General features: G+C 41.1%; 2 protein-coding genes across 10 annotated transcripts in view; one reads left to right on the top strand and one right to left on the bottom strand.

Moving 5' to 3' along the window:
- Positions 1–3,886, top strand: part of PON1 (paraoxonase 1) — a 33,165-nt gene extending 29,279 nt beyond the window's left edge. The window contains exons 8-9 of the mRNA XM_036328142.1: positions 338–466; positions 3,435–3,886. Of these exons, the coding sequence (XP_036184035.1) occupies positions 338–466; positions 3,435–3,593 (288 nt within the window). The 3' untranslated portion in view covers positions 3,594–3,886. The remainder of the gene's footprint in view (positions 1–337; positions 467–3,434) is intronic.
- Positions 3,887–5,056: 1,170 nt separating this feature from the next.
- Positions 5,057–23,320, bottom strand: part of PPP1R9A (protein phosphatase 1 regulatory subunit 9A) — a 269,341-nt gene continuing 251,077 nt past the window's right edge. For 4 of the 9 annotated variants that reach the window (XM_036328133.1, XM_036328136.1, XM_036328135.1 and 1 more), the window contains 5 exons: positions 17,501–17,699; positions 15,427–15,546; positions 14,550–14,573; positions 13,331–13,513; positions 5,057–12,007 (listed from right to left, as the gene is read on the bottom strand). In XM_036328133.1, the coding sequence (XP_036184026.1) occupies positions 11,804–12,007; positions 13,331–13,513; positions 14,550–14,573; positions 15,427–15,546; positions 17,501–17,699 (730 nt within the window). In that variant the 3' untranslated portion in view covers positions 5,057–11,803. The remainder of the gene's footprint in view (positions 12,008–13,330; positions 13,514–14,549; positions 14,574–15,426; positions 15,547–17,500; positions 17,700–23,320) is intronic. The other 5 variants (XM_036328139.1, XM_036328138.1, XM_036328137.1 and 2 more) reach the window with 3 other exon arrangements.

Here is a 23,320-nt window from a genome sequence, read left to right on the forward strand (position 1 = left end):
TCAAAGTATCATCTGTACATGCCATTTCAGAAATGAACTGTTCTATGCCGCACTTCAAACATGTTTTCCCCTTCAGTTTTAGGGTCACGCACAGATGTTAAGTCCACGTGATTTTATTTAACTTTTCATAGCCTTTGTTGGCTTTCTGTATTCCCCGCTCCCTCATCTGTCCTGGAAGCTGATGGAATTCCCTGGGCGCTATTGAAAGGGGCAGAACTGCTGTGTCCCTGGAACCAACAGTGGTGACCGAGGACAAGGCAGTAGCTTTCCCTGACATACTGCTCAATCATCTCTCAATGTTTTTTCTCTCCTTTTCTCCTTGTTTTTAATCTGGAAGTCCCTGACCCTTAACACACTAGTGGATAACATATCCGTGGACCCTGTGACAGGGGACCTCTGGATTGGGTGCCACCCCAATGGCATGAGAATCTTCTTCTACGACCCGGAGCACATTCCTGGATCAGAGGTTAGTTTGAAAAGTGAATTACATCAGCGATTTTATTCCCAGATGTTCTCTAGTTGAAAACATAATTCTCAATTATATGGGCAAATAAAAAGGGCAGGGAGGACACGGATAACTGGTCCAAATGATCAGCTAGAAAAAGGACTTTGACTTGGGGAGGCATTTTAGGCAGAGTCTAGGCAGGAGACAGATGGTGCACGTAAACTGGGTAATCTGAGGGAATTGCATAAGGACACCATGTACACAGCCATGGGCAGAGTGTAGGGAAATCAACAGGGGATAATGCAGAACCCCAGGGCTAGCTAGGGGGCAGGGAATGCTGAGAGAAGCCAGACAAGGAGAGAGCTGTGTGTGAAGGTCTTCTGAGTGGAACCTGGCCTCGGGTTGAGGGATGCAGCCAACCAGCACAGAGAGGAAGAAAGCCTGGAGAACACGTGCCCTGCCTCCGCCTCAGACCTCCCAAACCCCAAAGCCCCTTGGTCAATCCTAACTGGCAGTTGGAGGGCAAGAGAGCCCTCTAAGTCAGTCTTTGTCCATCTGAGCAGAGTAGAGAGTGGACCCGGGGGCTGGATTAGGATCCATATCTTAATTTTAATAGTGAGTTTCTCCAACTTGAGAATTCACAGTGGTGTAAATATATATATATATGGTGTCACATTGCCATGGCCTCATCATTTGTTACCTGCCTTCCTATTCAACTCCCCCTTCGGTATGTGCCCAAGCTGACACCAGGGACCAGTCCTAAAACACCAATGGGCAACGCCTACCTTCCCTGCCGTTGGGAATGTATATCACTAGCTAGAATTATTTTGGACTAAAATACTTTCCTTCCACCTCAGCTTTACTACCCCAAAACCCTATTTGTGTCTGTGGTCTTTAATCAGTGACTATTTGGTCATGTAAGAATGTGAAACTCATTTGGCCACAGGCATTTTCATGTTTACTGTGACTTGCTAGTGTGAGTTTTCAGTATGTATTAATTATACTTGCTATTTACATCAACTATAGGTTATATTTTTGAATTGGTCTACTGCTCTGTATTCTTTTTAAAGCTACCCCACCAGGAAAAAAAATATTTTATAGCCTGTGTCTTGGATTAAACACACACACACACACACACACACACACACACACACCCAAATGTGTATTTCCAATTACATTATGGCCCTTCATACCTTTTATTTTTAGGTTTATAGGATAATTGTGATTGTGTTCAAATGCAATCCCTTGTACCTTTTGCTCATTCTTAGGTAGTAGGATGCCCTATGGTATGTTTATTTATTTATTAAATGTCTTTATTGATTTCAGAGAGGAAGGGAGAGGGAGAGAGATAGAAACATCAATGATGAGAGAGAATCATTGATCAGTTGCCTCCTGCACGCCCCCTACTGGGGATCGAGCTCACAACCCAGGCATGTGCCCTTGACTGGAATCGAACCCGGAACCCTTCAGTCCCCAGGCTGATGTTCTATCCATTGAGCCAAAACACCTAGGGCTGGTATGTTTAATAGACTTGAAGAAATGTATGCTGTGGTGTGGTCACTGGAACTCAGCATGTTAGATTCTAATTTGTTCTTGCTTGTTAGCTCATTTGGTGAACCTGGGTCATTTGCTATTGCATGGACTTGGTTTGTTGTTCTGGAAAAAATACTTCCTTTCTAATGATGGATCTGTTCAAATATACATAGCAAAAAGTCATAACAGTCCATTACCTAATACACTGCCCTATGGAAGAGTAATTTGGTTTTATTAAAAGAGGTTTAATTACTTAAGCCAAGGTGCACCATAAACTATCTCCCAGTAACTACTACACTTCAACACTACGGCAATTTTCTAAAACATCTGTTTTTGGTGCCAGTTGTTTTAAAGAGGTCCTTTTAAATGCTCCATTGACCCTTTTCTATCTAGACACTGGGTTCCTGGTCTGCCATATTTGGTGTTTTTGCATGTAGGTATCCTTTCTTCAGGTCATTGTATTTTACCCTAGAAAGAGTTGAAAGGGAACTTAACCTAGTCCCATCCATCTCATTCTACAGATAAGAAACCAATGGTGAATAGAACATCCAAAACACAGCCCTGGGCTCCACACTCACCATGTGTTCTTTATAGGAGGGTGAATAGTCTGAAATTGTCATTTATCAGCCCAAATGGTCAAATATTGGCCATTTACCAGTCTAACATGCTACTACATCGTTGCTAATGATATCATCATATTCCTCCTCAACTAAATGAAGGAAACTGAACTTACAAGATCTTATAGTTGGGAACTTAAATTAAGAGGGATGGATAAGTGTGGTACAGAGATATGTTCTTTTGGGGCCGTTTTTGTTTTGTTTTTTTAATTGCCAGCATTTAAAAACCAAGAATGCCGTAACCGGTTTGGCTCAGTGGATAGAGCGTCGGCCTGCGGACTGAAAGGTCCCAGGTTCGATTCCGGTCAAGGGCATGTACCTGGGTTGTGGGCATATCCCCAGTAGGAGATGTGCAGGAGGCAGCTGATCGATGTTTCTCTCTCATCGATGTTTCTAACTCTCTATCTCTCTCCCTTCCTCTCTGTAAAAAATCAATAAAATATATTTTTAAAAACCAAGAATGAAGTGTAAACATCCAGATTCCTAGTTTATCTGAAAATACACAAAAACTATCCTGAATGCCAGCATGGCAATAATTTTACTACTACAAACAGCCCCTCCCCACAATTTACCAGTCACTACTGCTCCCTAAGGCTTCCCACCCAAGCTGTGCTACTCATTTACATTTCTTGCCTCATCCCCGTAGGCCTGTGTCACTATCTCTATTTAAGATCAGAACCTGCTATTGTGCCAATAAGGAAACAGGCGTCTTATATAGAGAGTAATTTTGGAACAAAATATGATTTACCTAAAGGCTTCTTCTGGAGAAATGACCCATATTTAAAGTTATGTTTTAATTGACTTTTAAACAAAATAACCAATTGTTATTTCTTGGATAGGTGATCCAAATCCAGAACATTTTAACAGAAGAACCCAAAGTCACGGTGGTTTATGCAGAAAATGGTACAGTGTTGCAAGGAAGTACAGTGGCCTCTGTGTACAAGGGGAAATTGCTGATTGGCACTGTGTTCCACAAAGCTCTTTACTGCAAGCTCTAACAGGCCGAAATGCACCCACGCCATGGGAACTGTGAGCCCGTCATTTCAACGGCATGTCACCTCGAAGGGACCACAGCGATCTCATTAAACAATGAACGTTGACCCTAAATTAGGCCATGGTTAGGGATGAAAGTGCTGTTTTACTGAGAACAGAGATGATTTTAAGGTTTTTTGAAAGTAAAAAATCAAATTGGTCTTGGGATACTTGTTTATCAGTAAAAATCCTTTCCAATAAAATGGCTAAAATTTTGGTCATGTAACAGTATGTGACCTAACAGGTACTTTCCCTACGACATAGGTTTTCTGAGTGCACGTGACTTATTGCTGCCTTGCTGATTCTTGTTCAGAAAACAGGAGAGCAGGATGGCTTTACGGGTCATCAGAAATCCAGAAGCCACCCAGGGACTCCAGTTCACATGCCAGGAACGGGATGTGCACTAAAAATGACCCTTCAACTCTAGGCACTTCTCCTGAAGCAAAGCCATTAGACATATGGCACATCAGACTTACGTTTGCCCCTTTACGTATGACTTTCTCGGTAAATGTAAACTCAAATGCCTCAACTTTCCTTCTACTCTTGCTTACTCAGTTCTCCTCTAGCAAAAGGCATGCAGGAAAATCTTAAAATTCTTGGGAGTGTTGTCACACTTGAAAATTACCTGATGTCTGTTATCGCAGCACACATTGTACATTTTAGTTTCTTTCACTGGCAAAAGGAAGAAGTTTGTTCACATCAGTGATTGGATACAGAACGAAACGCGTAACTGATTCGGGTAAAGCTAAGTGTCCCCACAAGAGAACAGTTATTAAGGTGGCGGTGGTTCTTTTTCTACTCTAACTTGCCACAGAGGCTAAGAAGAAGATAATAGAAAAGTAAACAAAAGAAGAAATGATCAACAACCTCTGGCTATCTTCTGAGGGACATACTCAGAAAAAAGATGACTATTATTTTCTTATGAAAGCCGAGGAAAAGGTTACCTGTCCTCCTTTGTCTGTTCTAAGGTATGGCTTCCAGGATGAATTGTTTCTTTGCAACCTTAAGGCAGTCATGTTAGAAAGTGTCTCTAGGGCATTTGCCATGATGATGGTCTGGTATTTGGAGAGAGATGTTTTGCTGATAAATTGAGAACTGCTTCTGGTTTAAGACCACTGGCTTAAAGTAATAAACAGGGACATTTTGTTTAGATCGAAAAACACTTTCCTCACATCAGGATAAAAGTTATTTTTAGTCGTTTCCATGGGCATGACGCCATGTGCCCTATGAGAGCTGGTTTGTGATGCTGTTCACAGCCCTCGAAGCTGGAATATTGTTTGGAAATGATCAATAGCTGCGGTGCTTAGTTTGAAAAAAGCTACATATTTCCTTTATTTTAAAAAATAATTGTATTGATTCCAGAGAGGAAGGGATAGAAACATCAATGATGAGAATCATTGATTGGCTGCCTCCTGCACGCCCCCTACTGGGGATCAAGCACACAACCTGGACATGTGCCCTGACCAGGAATCAAACTGACCTCCTGGTTCACAGGTCGGCGCTCAACCACTGACCCATGCCGGCTGGGCAACCACATATTTCCTTTAAAGAGAATCACTTGATATCAATAAAATGACCACAGTCTGTGCTTTCTTGTTTCTAACAAAATAAGCAAATTCTGTCCCCTGGCTAGCCCCCTCACCCAAGAGAAAGCTATCCACCAATTGAACATAGCTTACATGAAAGATCATTCAAAAAGGGACACAAGCTTCCCCTTGGTTTGGAATTTCTTAAGATGCTCCAGGGTAAACAGTTGAATTCACTTATTCTGTTGCTTTCATCTAAATTTTTTGCACTGCCAAAGGTTTAGTCACAGATAAATTAGGGAGTGCATGTACGTGTGACAGAGAGAAATTAATACCCTTCATTTGATATATTTGTCTTCTCACCATTTAAAGCTTTAGAAGTAAAATTGTTGAAAGAAGCCCCATACTCTGGGATGGTCTGATTCTTAGCTCTCCACACCACGCTCTGTGACTGTGTGAGGCCAACTGGTTACGGATTTGTCACCGACCTTTTCCTGGCTGACAGGTATCAGAAACTGTGATGGTTGAAGCCACAATGGAAACCAAGAGATGGGTGAGGGAACTTCTAGTGGAAGCTTCGATCTTTAAGTTTACGCCCAGTTCCATAATTGTGCTTTCAACATAATTCCTGCTGCCCATTTACACTTCAGCAGGGCTAAAACGTATTTAACTTCATTTCCATGGAAATGTGCACTTTGCCCTTGATTGATAGATGCATTTTGACAGTTAATACAGGTTTATCCAATCAAGGTGAAAATGGGAGAGGAAAAACAATGACGTCAACAGATCTCAGTATTACTCTTTTTATTGCATTCGTTGTCTAACAACAATAATACTCATTGGCAAGAAATTTATTTACACTAACAAATTAAACTTAATCACACGTACTTTTAGATTGGTCAGAAAACAAAGGATATCTTGCTTCGAATGCCTCTGAAAACCAAAGAGTAAGAAATGTCATTTGAAATGGAACAATCTAGAGAAATACATATTAACCAAGCACAGAGAACAATTCGGACGTGGCACTATTGTCTCTTCCATGCAAATGATTGGACACCGAAAGGTACAAATCAAGGTTCAGATAACATGCTATCCATATTTATTGGACTTAAAATGACTTTCAAACAACTTTTTTCCTTTATATAAAGAAAGATTAAAATAAACCAACTTCTTACAATGGGACAGAATTCATTCTCTTTTTTTATTTTCAGCTGGCCAGTTTGTTAGTCATATGCAGCACGTGTACTTGTGGTTCCATTGTAACACCATTAAAAAATACAAAAGCAGTAGTGATGACCATAAATAATATTAAGGAAAACATACACATAAATATTTAAGAGATTTCACTAAGCACTAATGAAGTCTGATGTTGTTGGGAGGTGTTTTCTAGCCGGAGTGCTTCCTGATTCCCACTTTTTAATGTAATTTAACTATCTTTGGCCAATTGTTCTTTCACAGACGAAAGATGAAATCCTTAACAGAGAATCTGGGTGTGTCCTAAAATAGCCAGAGAACTAGAAGTACACACCTTCCAACAACATGCTCACACTCATGTCCATTTGGCAATGACCCAACCAGGCCATAACTCAGCAAAAGAGGAAGTAATGGTCATGGGATGACAACGCTGCCATGAGAGAGCCAGTAGTTAGTGGCTTATGCATCACAGCGACCAAAATGTCATATTTGAGCATGAGCAAGTGCACAAGAACACACAGTGCGATTTTTAGCAAAGGACACTGCGGTTCGCAGTTGAAAAATGCCTGAAGCTGCATAAATTTCTGAGTTTCAGCTCAGTGATGTGCAATTTTGACATCAAAGCATTAACCAAACATTTGAGGAAACTTTATCTTACTAAAATACCAAGTTTCTAATAAATCAATTTTACCAAAATATATAGACATATAGAAGGATTAAGTGCATTTAGTAGAAGAAATACATTAAAAAAATCTTTTAAAAGCTTATGAGCCATTCAATGTATACACAACACAAACAGTGGCAATAAGGCGATGATTACTGCTGGGGGTTCTCACTGACAACACCACGTTCCAAAGACAGTATCTGTTTGTTGAATGCCATGTCATTGCGGTATGTGTGTGCAAGGTGGGAGAGATATTCACACGTATGTAGTCTGTATAGCGACACAAGTGGCATGCACAGTGTTGAGAAGTTGCCTCTTGTTCCCTTATCCCTTGCCTCTTATTCATTCTTGAATCTTTAGCGCTAAAGACTGGGGTAGGACCAAGGATGGGAAATCAGCATGTTCTTGCCTTCCCCACTCTGTAGATTTGGAAGTGGGTCACGTGCTGTACTTGGTCCACACACGTATGTACGTGAGCCTTCAAGTAACAATCATTCCCTCAACGCACCGTGTAAGGCTCCTCTGTTCACCCTTGGGGAGAACTTGAAGCTTTCATTTCCCAGGGGGACATGGATCCTTTAGGCTTCTTCTTTGCCCTCTGACTTCTTGGTTGGGTCTGTTCTATACTCCTACTTTTTTTGTTATGCAAATACGACTGGTGTACTACTGGTGTTATTTTTCCCCCCAGTGTTTTGGACCAAGATTCAGTTTCCTGAGACTTTAAATAACTAAGAAAAACACAAATAAAATCTGCCTGCAGACTACGGTTGTTTTTCAGGAGTGAATTGCAGCAACCACATTCATATTTCTTACAACCCTGTTTTCTTTAGAAATTTACTTTCTAGCCCATCATCACAATGAAAACAATTCTAGTAGAAAATATGGACATTTTACTTCCCTCATCCTTCAAGGCTTAGCTTCAGAATCGTTTACAGGTAGATCCTTGATTAAAGTACATTTGAACATTCAGAAGCCACCCAGGACTCAAGTAGGTGACATGAACCCTGGTGCCACTGTCTCTCAAAGGGAAGTGCCCCTCATCTGCAGCTCTTGGGACAGTACCTTCAGTTACTCCGATGGGCTTTGGTAATTCTTAAATACCTCAGTGTAACGAGGGGGCTACCACACATTCAAAGTGTAGTTGCTTCTTTAAAATTGTTAAGACACCTCCCTTTAGAATCTTCTTAAATCCCATTGTTAAACGCATGGTTTTCTCTCTTTAGGCTTGGTCTACATAACCTTTAACACTTTATAAATAAATCAGAATATCCATATAAATGCAAAATTTACCTTTTAAAATGTATTTGAAAGCACATGTTAATCCAATGGCACAAAGAACCTAGATGAGAATTATTTGTCTTCAGCAAAAACCATAGGGCTAATTAAAGTCAAACAATCTGTGATTATATTTGAAGCTTGGGCCTTGGACATTTTAAGATTTCAGACTAGAGATGACAGCAGAATAACAGGCAGTGGCAAGGGTTAATTTGGTTCCTCACTCTTCCTCTTGCCACTTTGATAACAGGAGCACCAGGTAGGTGTTCCCATTGTCTCCCTCTTAAAAGCTGAGGTTGGCATTAGCGATGGAGTTAAAAATGCTTATGTGACGTTAAGGATAGGAAATTCATCAAGCCCCAGCTAAAGAAAGACAGCATAGAATAGCTTTATTGTCAAAAAACTAGAGGTGGACTTCATCAGTCTGCTAGAAGGGGCAAAAGTTGGTTTCTGACCTAACATCACTCTGAAGTTAACTTCTAATTTAGGAAGAAAGAGAGGGAGAGAGAGAGAATATGAATGAGAAAACTATTACATGAACTGTGAGTTACTCTAAGGGGGACAGTCTTAAAGAAAGTAATTCTGTTACAAAACTAAAGTCCTTCAATGGAAAACCCTGACCCAGACACTCCTCACCACACACCACCTGCCCTCCCCAAAGCATTACCTATACCCCCAACACTTTTGGCTATTGTCAGAGTCAAATAGAGATGTCGTTTAGAGAATATAACCAGATATTCCCTTTTTGCTCATTTTCTGATAAAGAAAAAACTGCAAAGTCTTAAAGGTTCATGAAGCAACAATTCTGTGTTAAATTGCATGGACACTGAAAACCACTAGCATTAGAGCAGGAATTGTGTACGGCACTGGTACCTCACTTAGGCATCATGCACTAGAGTTGATAAAAAATAAAAAAGTAGGAAAACAAAATGCTCCCAAGTCCTGAGGCCCTTCACTGTTTTCATGACCTTTCACCAGGCATTACATTTTATCCTTTTCTGGACAATCAAATCAAGTGCCTCTTATAATTTCAGCAGTTTTAAGTAGTAATGTTAAAAATAACTCATTCAGATTAAAATTACTATAATTTAAGTTAAAAAATCAAAATAGTTATAACACAAATGAAATGATTTGAAAAAAAGAATGTGATTAATAATATTGTGAGTTGGTCATTAATCTAAACATCAGAAGTATACAGATAAACTGAAAACTAAGAACAATATTTGAAGACTTTTAAGAAAACGCAATATAATAGATCATAAATTATGTGCAGAGACTGACACTTACAGACATTTCCAGTATTTACATCCATTTTAAAAATATTACCAAAGTGTAAACATAAGATAATCATCCTTCCATTTTCATTCTTAAAATGAATACAGTGAAATTTCCAGTGTGATCTAGATCACTTTTTTTTCAAAGATATGCAAAGATGGCAAAAACGTACAATAGCAAGCACTAGTATTACCACATTTTGACTAATTTAGTCTTTTAGTATTAGAAAAGGTTTGCTGGAATTGGTAGTTCAGTAATAGTGGTTCCTTGTTTCTCATGGTATTAATAAATAGCAAAGCACCACACATCTCAAAATATTAATAGAATATCCAGTATGGCAGCTTCATTATCATACCCCAAAATGAAGACAGACAGAGAAAATATACATAGTGACGGGTAACTGTAAAACACAGCTAGTGATCTATACCTAGTGACAGAAGCACTGAAGCCAAACAGGCAATACTCTGCCACTAACAAGGAGGCAGGCCTTTAGGAAAGAACTGAATTGTGAATTTCTAGTTTAGATTATTCCAGATTTCCCATATTCAGACAAGCAAAAAACAAAAACAAAGCAAAACACAATGTTCAAAATAAGAGATGGAGCTACATGGGCTGGAGCCCTTTACATGATCTGTTACCTGTAACCTCCAAAAGTGCCCCCAAGCTTTGTGTATGTAACATTTCCAGTGCAACATATGGACTGAGACTCTCCACGCAGAAAAGGAAGTAAAATACTTGTCAAAGAATTTGTCTGCCCTCAACTCTTATTCTGGAACCTGTCCCTTGGAAAGTGGGTGACCTCAGTTTTAGGGCCAATGCAGCAAACAGAACCAGATACATAAACATAAGGAGCAAAACAACATCAACAAAAAGATCCATTATTTGAAATTTCTCAAGATGAGTTATAGTTTCTCCTCCTTCTGCCTTAGTCCCTGGCATTTGAATTAGTTTGACGAAATGTTGAAATCCTTAATACTGGCTTTAAAATATGAGCTCACTGCTAGACTGTATTCTGGGTACTATCTTAAATAAACTTTAACTTTAAATGAAGATCCCTAAAGAATGGGAGAGAATGGCTCAGAAAAACCATTCAGAGCATCTCTAAACATAACTGACAGCTCACCTTTATGGGGACATTCTGTGTGCTCAGTCAAATTGCTTCTCTAGTTGCATGTTACTCAAATCTAAGTTTTCTCAAACTGGTATTTCTATTGTTTTTAAAAGTACATTTGTTAAAATACTAGCCGAGTCCACTTGGGAAATCTTGAGTTGAAAATATGTGACGAGTTCCCGACTGTGTCATCGTCGGGCTGCAGACGAGCCAGAATGTTCCCCGGGAGAGGAAACCTGAAAACGTTGGTTTCCTTAAAAACCAATTTCCTGTTCAATTTGTTGGGGAAAGAAATTTTGTTGTGTGTGTCAGTGTTGCTGACAAACTGAGATGCTGCAGTAGCAAAGTAAACAACAGATCCCAATATCCCATGGCTGCATTCATGTCAGATTTTTCCTTTGTTTGGCTAAATCTGGAAGATAAATGTTATCCTCAGAATCCCAAGGTAATACCACATCCACTTTCTTAAGGCTTTTGCTTCCTTCTGGGGTGAACACATACTAGAATTCTTTTCTCTCCTTCAGATGCCCAGCAAGCAGAACAGTTTGCTCAACTTCTGCCACGGGAAGTGATTCTGGGGCAGAGCACCCACGTTTCCACAGTGGGGTTGTCTCACTGTCCAGACACAGAAATAAGGGGGACCTTTCTCACACTTTGGAGTGGATCCTGCAGCCCAGACCTCATGGCAGGAGGGCGCTCAAGCCATGCAGACATACACAAACACCCAGGGTCAGGACCCCATGCTGGACATCCATGGCACTCCATTTCACAACACCAGGGTGGGTCATGCTCTTATTGGGCACTGTCATGCTGGTTTTCCAAGTGACACACGCACCCACCCAACACAACACAAGATGTTGATAAGTCAGAGAAGAGGGAAACATTTGCAGCTCTCACAAATGAGCTCCTTGGTCTGTTAAGAAACGAAAGGTGGCTTGGGATGATTTAAGTAGGTTAAAATGAAAGGAATTCTATTATCACAGAAAATGCAGGTATTCGACACCAGGCCCCCCATCTGCCTACAGCACATTACCCCGGCCATCAGTTTCTTCTTCATTCCCCCAGAGGAGAGCAGGGCAGGAAGAGGTGGGCCCTCTCTTGGAGCACCCTCTTCGCCTGGAAGGGGGTGTGTTACTGCTCCCCAGCACCCTCTATTGCCATCTTTTCTGTCTTTCTAGATTTCCTCTGCATCTGCTCTTGTTCCTTCCTCCTCAGCTTTTCTCTCTGCTTTTCCATTTTCTCTTGAGCCTTCCGAGCCTTCTCTAGAGACACCTTCATTTCCTTGAGCTTTTTTTTGACCACTGCTCGGTCCTGCGATGATGCCATTCCAAGAGCCTTAAGAAGGAAATATAAACAAACTGAATCTGAAAACCAGTGACTTCTTTGCTTATGATGAGGCCGATATCGCAATATGTTCTAACTCAAAAATTAATTTAAACACAATTGAGGTGAAAACTAAAGAAGAGCTGATTACATTTGCCAAAAATGTACAAGCTTTATTTGCTCTTTTGTTCTTTGAAGTCCCTAGCACAGTATGCCCCAAACCTTGCTAAGGAATGCTTTCCAGATTGGTAATTAATGGGTGAATGAATGAAAAAAGGTCACAATTCTGCTTCTCCAACCTTTAGGTTGTAGACATTTACAGGCAAAAGATAGGAGTGGGCCCCTGCTGCCACAGAGGGCTCCCGGAAGGGCAGGAAGAATCGACATGGCTTCCTTTCTGCCAATGTATTCATTGACAGTGAGGACCCAAAGTGTATTTAGCACCAGAATGTTCATGTCAGCAGACTAGCCATTCGCTCCCTGTAGGCAGACCTATAAAGGAAGCCTGATTATAACAAGAGGGTTGCTCAATTAGCTTGGAATTCAGAATATGGGGAGTTGGTTGCATAGTACTTTAAATGCTTCATGACCTTCAGCATCAACAGCGGGATGCATCCATCTCCCCAAGGGGACAGCCTTGTCAATGGACTTTCATATTTACAGGCTATTCATTGATCTCTAACCTTTTCAAGATTGTCACAAGATACTCATCTGCCCGTCCTCCCAGCAGGGGCTGAGGTCAGGGGTGGCAAGTTGGCTGTAAGCTCCTTTTGCCCTTTCTCCGCAGGGATGGGCGCCACCTCAGCCTCTAAAGAGATGGACTGGACAGGTGAACATGAGAGAGCAATGGAGGGGGAGGGAAGACACTGCCGCACATATTTGGGGAAGGAAGTTCTGGGGAAAACATCATCCCGGTTTTGGAGTGGTCCCTGGTGTGCAGGGACGAGTCGGGATGGAGAGGATACACGAATAAAGAAGGGGAGGTTCATGGATTTGGGTTTTAACTCTTATGTGATGAAAGAGTCCACATTGGCCATTATTAAAACTCATACTACAGAGAAGTAAGTAGAGTTAATACATGGGCCATGTGTTGCTAGGTGAAAGCAATGGAGTGAGTCCCTCCCTCTCCTACTCGGCAGCCTACTCTTTAGATCCCCTAGTGACTTTCTGACCTGCATTTACTACTCAAACAGTCCACCGTCCTTCCTGCTGAGGGTTGATGAGAATTACCTCTCCCATATGGAGAATGCTCTTATTTAAACGAAAACATTTTAGGTGCTATGAGCAATACAAATTATGCTTGGTAACCTAACACAGACATATATAATTCTTTACCTTCAGTTTATTTCCATCCAACTGCAGGAGTTGCTCTCCAGTGATGTTTTGGGCACTGAATTCAGATACATACTGCTCCAGATTTAGGCTCATGAGCCAGTGAGAAACCTGCTGCACACTCCACTCCTGAACGGCCCGATTCTGACACTGACTGTGCTTGGGAGACTGTCCGTCATCAAGGATCTGAGGTAGGAATGTCACGCAGTGTTGTTAAAGGGCTGAAGTGCTATGGCTCAGCATGGCATATTGCGCTATCCAAAGGAATTTCTTGCCTACTAGAGCCATATTTATTTTTAAACCATAGAATGATAAGCTAATGGTTCTAGTTGTGTATGTAACACACACACATGTTTATTACCTACATGTTTTTAGATGCTTGGAAACCTAGGAACTCCCCTAAATAAAACAGCATTTTCAATGTAGGAAGTTTAATATTGACAAATCCACTCTACTGTTGCAAGCTTTTACATGAAAACACTTTGGAAAGATTATCAGATGCAGAAAACAAATATGCCATTTAATCCCTATAGACAAGACATCACTCTGCATTTCTCCTCTGCTAAGACATTAGAGATACGTAAAAACACATTTAAAAGTATTGTGGCATCTTCCACTTAGAAGAGGAGAGCAATGAACCCTCAGGTATTTTTAGGGGGAAATTTCACCGCCATTATTTCACTTGCGCAGCAAGCAAACCATGAGGGCAGTGGGGCAGGAGGTATCCGTAATTACTTTTAATAAATGAAGAAACTGAGGTTCTGAACATCTACAGATCTGTCCAATGCAGAATATTACTTTTAATGGTGCAAAGGGCAGGTTGGTTCCTAGAACCACTATGCTGAGAGGCGATGAGGCGATGATGGGTCTGGGAGGAGAGACAGAAGCTACCTCAGTGACGGGCAGAGAGAACAGAAAAGGGGATGATGGGTAAGCCGAGATGAAGGCAAAGGAGGTGAAACAGAAGGAACTGGGTCAGTCAGGTAATGGTGATGGGGACACATCACGGGACTCTGGAGGTGGGATCTGGAGGTCCTCTTGAACTAGGAATATCTTTTAAACTGAGACATAGACAAGGGCAGAGTGAAACTACGTTAACACAAGGAACACCCCCAATGCAGAGGAAGCGCTCTTGTGTTGTTTGAGTTTTCAATCATCTGCAAAGAGAGAAAAGGTTCAAACAAAACACCAAAAACCACCACACAGCCCATTGATAGCTCACCTCGTCATCTATCATATCCAGGCTCTGAGTGAGGGAGCAACAAAGGAATCAAAGAGAAAAGTGTTACAGAAACAGGACACACAATATATACAGTACAGTCTTATAAAATTAAAGTCATGCCGAGCCTGAAGGATATGGGCAAAGAGTTTAAGAGAAAAAAATGTTTTACAAAACAAAACAACATGTTAGAAATAACTAAGAACACATATTTAGAGCAAAACTATCTTTACTTAACGATGCCTCCCTCCCTCCCTTCCTTCCACTCCAATACTGGTATTTCTTTCCTTGTCTCTTGGGGCACTAAGTCCATCACTAGGGTAACTTCCTGCCTCTCTTGCATATATTTATCTCCTGAGAATTCTTAGGAATGCTATTTTGACCCTCGCATCTAAATTCGTGGTCTGACACAGTTGTCCTTCCTTCTCAGAATTGTAGCTCTCCCCTTTTCACTGCAGTGAATCTTTATCAGGAGCCACACCCAACTCAGAAGAAATATCAGATTCTTCGGGTGGGCATGATGGTGGGAAAGGTGAGGGAGAAAAGCAATGGTGAATTTGTGAACTCCGTGAGATTTCTGAGATGTTTCCTACTTTTGCTCTCCAGTGCCCAGCCTCCCGCCCCCACACCTTTGCTAAGAGTCATGGTTCTGGAATCAGAGAAAGGCCGAGATATAGTGTATAGTAAGGGATGGCTCCAAGGGCCTCCAAAACAACAGTTTGCTTTCATGTTGAGACAGAGAGGGAGACACCAATTTCCTAGCAAAGATCATGGCTCCAATTATCCACATGCAAAATCTACCTTAGACACATTTCCCTGTGACAGTTCACGGGGAGAACGTATGTCGGGGATAGCAGTTCTGTGAGGGACATGAGCATACCTCATCTGATGACAGCGCTAGGGATTGAGAGAGCCCCGGGGTTCTGGGCTCCGCTCCTAGGCCGCTCAGGTCTGCCGAGCTGGTACTACTGGGACTGAAGTCATCGTTGAAGGTAAAATTCTGTAACAATAAATGAAGCGCAGGGTTAAAAGAGCACCGTGAAGGAACCCAAGGTAGGTGTGCTTGCAAGTTCTAAAAAGGTTAATTTGAAGTAATCTCATTAGTTCACTTTGGGGTTGGTGATGACCTTCGACCAGGCAGTGTCGGACACTGCACCTGTGGTGAATGGGGGATTCTGAGAGCTTCTCTGCCAGGTGAAAGGATAGGTGTTTTGGAGTAATGATTCTGCAGTCTCTCTTCAAGGGTGCAGCATTCATTATCCTCTGCAACTGCTCAGAGGAGTGATATTAATGAGCCCATCTTCTTTGACCCTAATGGTAATGAGCAACAGTGTAAGGAAAAAATGCAAGGTGGTGTGGAGAGCCTGAGCTATTAGGAACAGATGGCAATCCGTATTAGAAAGGTAGCCGAGCACCCCCAGAAGGCCCGCTGCTGCTGCGATAAACACTGAGGAACGGCAGGTCCTCTTCAGGGTGTGACCTTCAAAGATGGTGGTTCAGGGGGGGGTCACAACCTGACTGCACTGCCTGCGCCAGGACAACACTCACGTGGCGCCAGCAAAGTCCAAAGAGGCTGCACTACGAGCAGACACATGCTCCCAAATAGTTACCTGGGGGTAGAAAGAAAACTTCCCCAGAACCTCATTAAAATGTTCAGTGGATATTAAAGTCAAATACGTTCACAATGACTTCAGAGCTACTAGCTGCCTCGGTGAAAACATTTTAAACCAAATCTGGAGTCCCTCCAGTGTAAGATAATGGTAGAATTATTCAAACAACATTGAGATATATCAGATCCAATGCTGAAAATGTTTCAAGGCCAAAGTGGTCTACTGCTGTCAAAACTTCTTTTCTAATTGCTTCCCAGGGACTCTCAAGAACTTGGCCAACCCCATCTTGTTTCCTATCCCACTGCCTTAGAAATTGGACAGTCAGTTTTCCATTAGGTTCTCTTGTACTGGCTGAGCTGGCTGTCAAGAATAAATGCCATGCCAGAGGCTGGAGAGCTCAGTACCAAAAAGACTGCAGGGTTTGCGGAATGTTCAGAGAAGACTGAATCAGAGCACGGAGCTGGGCTAGTAGAGCGTTTAAGCAGGAGGCATTCAACACAGCGCATTACCATTTGGTACTGTCAGTGGAAATACAACCCCAAAGCTCATCAAAACCCTGTGAGTTGTTGACCACAAGAAAAGAATTAAATTCAAGTAACTTTAACCACATGTTTCTGTTTGAGAAAGAGAAGTGAACACAGATAAAAGGAGACCACACAACATGTGAAAGTTAGCCACCGCATGTGTTTCAATAACATGTTAGGTAAGGTTTGCAGTGTCATGCTGGAAATAACCATCATGCATTTAAAAACAAGCAGCATCCATGCACATACTTCCTAATTCTGCTAAAGTTAAAGAACTTTCGTGATAGAATTACAACAGCTGTTCGACATGGAAGCTTGATTTAAGAGAAGAAATAAGTAAGGGTGCTATGTCAGCATTGGTTTGTTTTAAAGAGTTTCATTTAGATGTATTGAACACATATCCAGTCCCAAATTTATCTGTTTTCCAGTAAATCTTGACGAGCGCAGCAAAAATAGTTTGGTAATGTAATTTAAACTGGAATGCTTGGTAAACAGATCTATCACACTGTGCTGTGATTCAAATGCATCTTTCCCAGCATGGTTTCACTGTCAAACGGAGATTAAATAGCAATATGTGAAAAGACAGGCAAATCGAAGATTAACGCACAATCTAGCAGGGACCAGTATTAAAGAAGGTGATGGTTAAAGGGGCTCCCTGTTCCCCACACGGGAAGCACCATGCACTGCTTATTGCAGTGTTATCACATTGGTTTCTTGGATCCAGAGCATACACACACGTTGAGAATGCTTCCCAAAGATTGAAGAGGAGGAAGAGATTTGGGGTTTTCTTGTTTGCTTTTTTAATCCAAGTGTTTTCTACCTTGGACCCCTTTTTATCTGAAATTAGAGTTTCAGGAGAAGGCTGGAGGGGACTTGGAGGTGAAGGCAGGTTCCTGAAGGAATAGGATCCTTTCCGACTTTCGTGAAACCAGGAGAAAGGCATGCAAGGTGAGCGAGGGGAGGCCGGCGCTGCGGAGGAGGGCTTCGCTTTCCAGTGGTCCAGCCTGCCTCTGAAGATCCTGTTTCATGAAAAGAATGGGGGTGTTAGACAAAGAAAGGGCAGACTTGAAACTGACAGAAATGAACCCTGAAGGGGCTCCGAACACAGTTCGAAGTAACAATTTGAGAAATTGTCCTACACAACAGATACTTTTTTTCTTTCACTTTTGACTGGAACATTAATCCTAATCATTATGGGTTGTTGTTTTTTGGGTTTTTTTTTTGTTTTGTTTTTGTTTTTGCGTCTAAATGGATTCTGTAAATGACAGACGTTTTGTACTGCTATGTCCGTGATAAATTTTTATGAAATATACCTAATAATAAATCCAGGGATGGGCAAAAAGTTAGGTATGCAGTTATTTATATGGAAAATAACACAACAATTAATACATAGTAATGCAAGAATAAACCGTGTTTCACGTACTCACAACCGTACACTTACTTTTGCCAATGCCTGTGTATGTGGATGAATTACCATCCGGGAGGAGATTGTCGTTCAGGAGCTGTTCTGAGGTTAGTCATCACAGCATCCCCTAATTGGAGACACACATCAGTGCCTCACTGCTGGTGACTTTAGCTACTGATGAGCTTTCTTTTCTGGCCTCCTCTCAACTCAGATTCCCAAGGGTCTCAACTTTAGAAAATGATGTACTTAAATAACTTGGAAATTTCAGGGCTCAGGATACTTTAAGCAGAACATACACTTGGTTGGTTTTTCATCATAATCTTAGTGCCTTTTCATAGAAGGAGCACCAGACCTGAAGTCTTAATACTCTGCTTGGAGGTCAGGGTCTGCCACCTTCTGAACACAGGACCATGGGCCTTTGCTCAGCCTCTATTCCCTTATCTATAAAAGGGGGATGTTTTATGTATATCACATGTGGTTAAGAATTAAATGAGACAGTATGTGTAAAAAGTGCTTGGAAAACTATAATGGTCTATGCTTACTGTTTAACATTCAAAGGCATTTGAGAACACAGTTTGAAACATGTTATTCTTAATATCTTGCATTAGAGAAAAATAATTCTTAGGAACTGAGGCAGGAATGGGCAGTAGTATCTGCATCTTGGAAGAGGTCACCCTCAAAATGTCCAAATGATACTTGATGCAGTGCCTACAATTTGTTAGCAGTTGATGTGATGACAACAAAGAGATTCTCTTTCATTTAAAAGTGACTCAACACCTTAGCTAGATAGCTAATGTCTGACATGGATACTGAATTTCAATCTTCTCACATCTCATTTCAAATATTTTGAAATATGACATGTTTCAAATTTACCTGAATAGTATAACTCCTAACAATTCCTGCTCACTTCCAAAGATTATTGTGAGAATCAAATGGGACAATAAATGTAAAACCATCTTATAAACTGTAAAGCAATGTATAAATGTAAAGGGATTGTAAGAATGATAATTAAAGAGAATGAAAAATCAGTGAAGTTTTGGAAGAATACTGACATCATAGGTTGGGGGTGAAAAACTGTTGGCCACACTAAAGATTCCAGAAAAGGGGATGATTTAAATGGTGTATTTATTTTTCTTTTCTTTTCTTTTTCTTAGTGAATGGGAGCCATTCAATTTTTATGTTGTATTGATTTTTAGAGCGAGTGGGAGGGAAAGAGGGAGAGAGAAACATTGATATGACAGCAAAACATCGACTGGCTGCCTCCTGCATGCCCCCTACCAGGGATGGAGACCAAAACCTGGAATGTGCCCTGACCAGGACTTGAACTGGCAACCTTCAATTTCATCTTAAAGTTTTAAAAAAATGTTGTATCTTTAAACCCACCTACTTCTTATGAAACGATGGAGGAGAGGAGTAACTGAACTTAACGCATGCGAGCAGAGGCAGATTGGTCTTCTGTGGAAGTGCTTTCTGCTCCTGGGTCATGGACCAGTCTGCTAAGAATCACTGGGGCAGCTGTTCAAATGCAGATCCTTGGACACCCAGACTTACTGAATTAGAATTGTGAGAACAGAAGGGAGGAGTTGATCTGGAATCTACTTTAACACATATCTGAGCTGACTCTTAAAAATTTTAATATCTGTATTTATTAATATTATCCTGAATGCAAATATGAGGCTTTTGGAACAGAATAGGTTATTACATACTTACATAAGATTATTGCACTGGTTCCCCATACCATAATTTTCTCTCTCCATAACGAGAACCAGATGTCTTAAAGTTGGTCTACTCTACACTGTAGGTGAGAAATGTAAAAAATATGAATCTGTACGGTTATATAGGAGAGGGCCAGCTGTCCCTGCCTTGCCCTGAGAGGAGGAGAGAAATCCTATCTCCTCAATGTAAACAAATTCAACTTGGGAAGGATCTTGGGTTCTCTCAGCCTTTAGAAAGAAATATAAGTCCTGGGGGAGATAAAACAAGTTATCTCAGGCTTTACAAGCTTGGGAATGTCTCCACAGAGAGGTCTCAGCCCCCTCTCCCATCCGCACTCCTTAAAAATGGAACCACACATTGGGGAGCTGGCTCTCTCCGTCTATCCATAATTTAACTTCTGAGGTTTATCTTTTAGCTCAGGCCCTACATTCCATTAAAAAATGCTGAGAAAGCTCTAAAATAAAAATATTTTCTCAGTAGCCTCACACTCTTATAAGTAGGCATATCTGAAATAAACTGGACCTGATGATTTATTTTTCTCCTTTGGTTATAAATTTCTGAATCAATCAAAGTGACGTGGGAAATTCTTTAGGTGTTCCATCCACAATTTAAATAAAGCATTGTAGTGCTTTGATACATGGATACTGTTTTAAGTTATAAATAGGCCATTATCAATGACAGCTAAACTATCTTCCTATTCCCAAGTGGACTGCCTTTGTAACAACCCTTTTAGAACAACCACTACCACTTTTTTTTTTTTTTTTGCAAGAAATAAGATTATTGGTACCTAATTTTTGTCATTCTAATGACTTATTTGGAAAGGACTTTTGGTAGTTCAAACCCTGGCCAGGCAACATTTCAAACAAAATCTGAAGACCACATCTAAACACTGCCATAAAATTCTCGCTGCCAGGAAAATATCCAAGACTGATAATTCCAGGTGCACGTGGACATCCAGCGCTGAAGGCAGGCCTGGAGGCCACAGTGGGGGTGTGATGAAGGAGGCGAGGGAAGCTCAGCCTTGGTGATATCCAGAGGCTTTCTTAGACAATGAAGATAATGGAAGGCAAGAGGAAAAGTCACACAGAAAGAACGCAAGCCCACTTCTAAGGAGATGGCTACGTCCTCACAGCTGTAAACCACCGGTTCTGAGGTATTCTGAAGAATATTTTCCAATTCTCCAGGAGGTCTGGCTGTGCCCCGCTGAGGCTGTATCCTGCCCCCCTCGTTTATCTGTGTATCCTCGATTCTAAAACTCCCTCCATACACTGATGTAACCTCTGTGTGTTTGCCAGTATCCACAAAGAGCTGGACAGGCATGCTTCCATTTGCTTGGGATCTTGAGTAGGGAATGTTCATTTAAAAAAGTAAACTCTCCACTCCTTTAAACTCATAGACCTATCAGCTTTCCAGACATGCTTTCTAAAATAAATGCCAATTTCCTTCCGGATAAATTGAACTATTGAGTCTACAAAAGGAGCACAGGAGTTTTGGTAACAGTTATTCTATTATTGATCACTCTTACAGCCTGTTTCACTTGGTGGAGAAATGTATTACGAATAAGATAAAATTCTTCCTTCCCTCCTTTCCTTTCCTTCCTCTTTTCTTTCTTAACATTTTTTACCCTCAGGGCAGGTTATGGGCTAAATACTAACTCTATATTCATCCTTCATAATCCCCATGAAAAATCAAGATCAATGGATATGAATTCTTAATGGATCTGAAAAGAATTTCTAGGTATGTGCTCTGTACTTCCTTCACAGCTTGTACACTAATGGCTCACTGTCACTGAATCAAATCATAGCTATATTTCTGATTATTTTATTGTTAGGAACTGGAATGCTAAAATGTCATTTGGGGGTGGGCGATGAGGTGGGGAAGTAAGTTTCCTGGCATTTAAATGGTTTATAGTTTACACCTCCATAGAACAATTAACTCATTTATATACATCTTGGAAACAGATTATCCTGGGGCTAGGAACCCCAAAAATAAATTGCTAAGGTAAACACTCCCTGGTGATTTTGGGGGGTTGGTTTTAACTTTGAATACAAGGTAAATCAGGGCACATACCTAGGTTGTAGGTACAATCCCTGGCCAGGGTTCTTATGGGAGGCAACTGAACCATGCTTCTCTCTCTCTCCCTCTTCCTTCCCCCCCCCCCTCTCTCTTCCTTTCTCTCTCTAAAAAAAAAAAAAAAAAATCAATAAAAACATAGCCTTGGATGAGGATTAAAGAATTTTTCTCTAGCACCCACATGAAAAAAATTTTTTAAGATAAAATTATTTTATAATGTTATTTAACCCAAAATATTCAAAGTATTATTTCAACATCTACTTAGTATACAATTTTTAAGAAGATATTTAACATTCTTTTTTCTTATACTAAGTCTTTGAAATCTAGCATGCATTTTCTCTGATAACACATTTCAATATAGACTAGCCACATTTCAAGTGCTCAATGGCCACATCTGACCAGAGGCTACCATACTGGGTAATGCAGATGGAGATGGATGGGTGGTTGGGGATCAGGTTCTTCTAGTCCACCTCACTTATTTTTTGTAGGAAACCAAGGTCCAAGGAATTCAGAGACTTACCTATGGCAGAGTCAGGATGAATACTCGGGTGAATATTTGAATACTCAGTGGTGTGTTTTTTTCCATTGTTCACACTTCAGGTAAATGAAGACTCACTTCCCCAGAGAAGTGCCCTCTCCCTTCCCTGTCATTTTCCCAAGTGCCGCTCTCTAACCTAGTCCTGAGATACACAGATCTTCTCACAGGGCTTTCCATTCAGGGACTAAATTTAGAGGTTCTCCCACCAGCTCCAAAGGTTGGCAACTGCTGCTTTAGGGTAAGAGGAAGCTCTGACAATTAAATGTTTCCTGCTTTTTTCTCTGCTATGTTACCTGTTTTTAAATCAGAATGTTCATTGAGCACATATTTGAAAAGGATAAAACCAAACCATATTTCTTTGTAGGGTTTGTCTGTTTATTTACTACTAGAGGCACGATGCATGAAATTTGTGCACTCAGGGGGGTGTCCCTTAGCCTGGCCTGTGCCCTCTCACAGTCTGGGAGCCCTTGGGGGGTGTCCGACTGACAGCTTAGGCCCGCAGGGAGCAGGCCTAAGCCGGCAGTTGGACATCATTAGTGCTGCCGTGGAGGCGGGAGAGGCTCTCGCCACTGCCACTGCACTCACCAGCTGTGTTCCCCCTGTGGGAGTGCACTGACCACCAGGGGGCAGCTCCTGCATTGAGCGTCTGCCCCCTGGTGGTTAGTGCATGTCATAGTGACCGGTCAGTTTACATGTTAGCCTTTTATTATATAGGATTATTTTAACCTCATCTATTTGTTTCATGTGGGCCATGTGTTTGAATCATTAAGTCTCCACAGGAAATACAATAAAGTGAATTTTTTACTCTCAGGGAAGGAAAAAACTAAAACCAAGACCAAATTGGTTTTAGCAAGTATCTTAACTTTTTAATGTCTAATAGCCTCAGATTATAACTCAGATAATGTCTA

The sequence above is a fragment of the Myotis myotis genome, unplaced genomic scaffold (genome assembly GCF_014108235.1).
Source record: "Myotis myotis isolate mMyoMyo1 unplaced genomic scaffold, mMyoMyo1.p scaffold_m19_p_11, whole genome shotgun sequence".
In the NCBI taxonomy this organism is placed as follows: Eukaryota; Metazoa; Chordata; class Mammalia; order Chiroptera; family Vespertilionidae; genus Myotis; species Myotis myotis.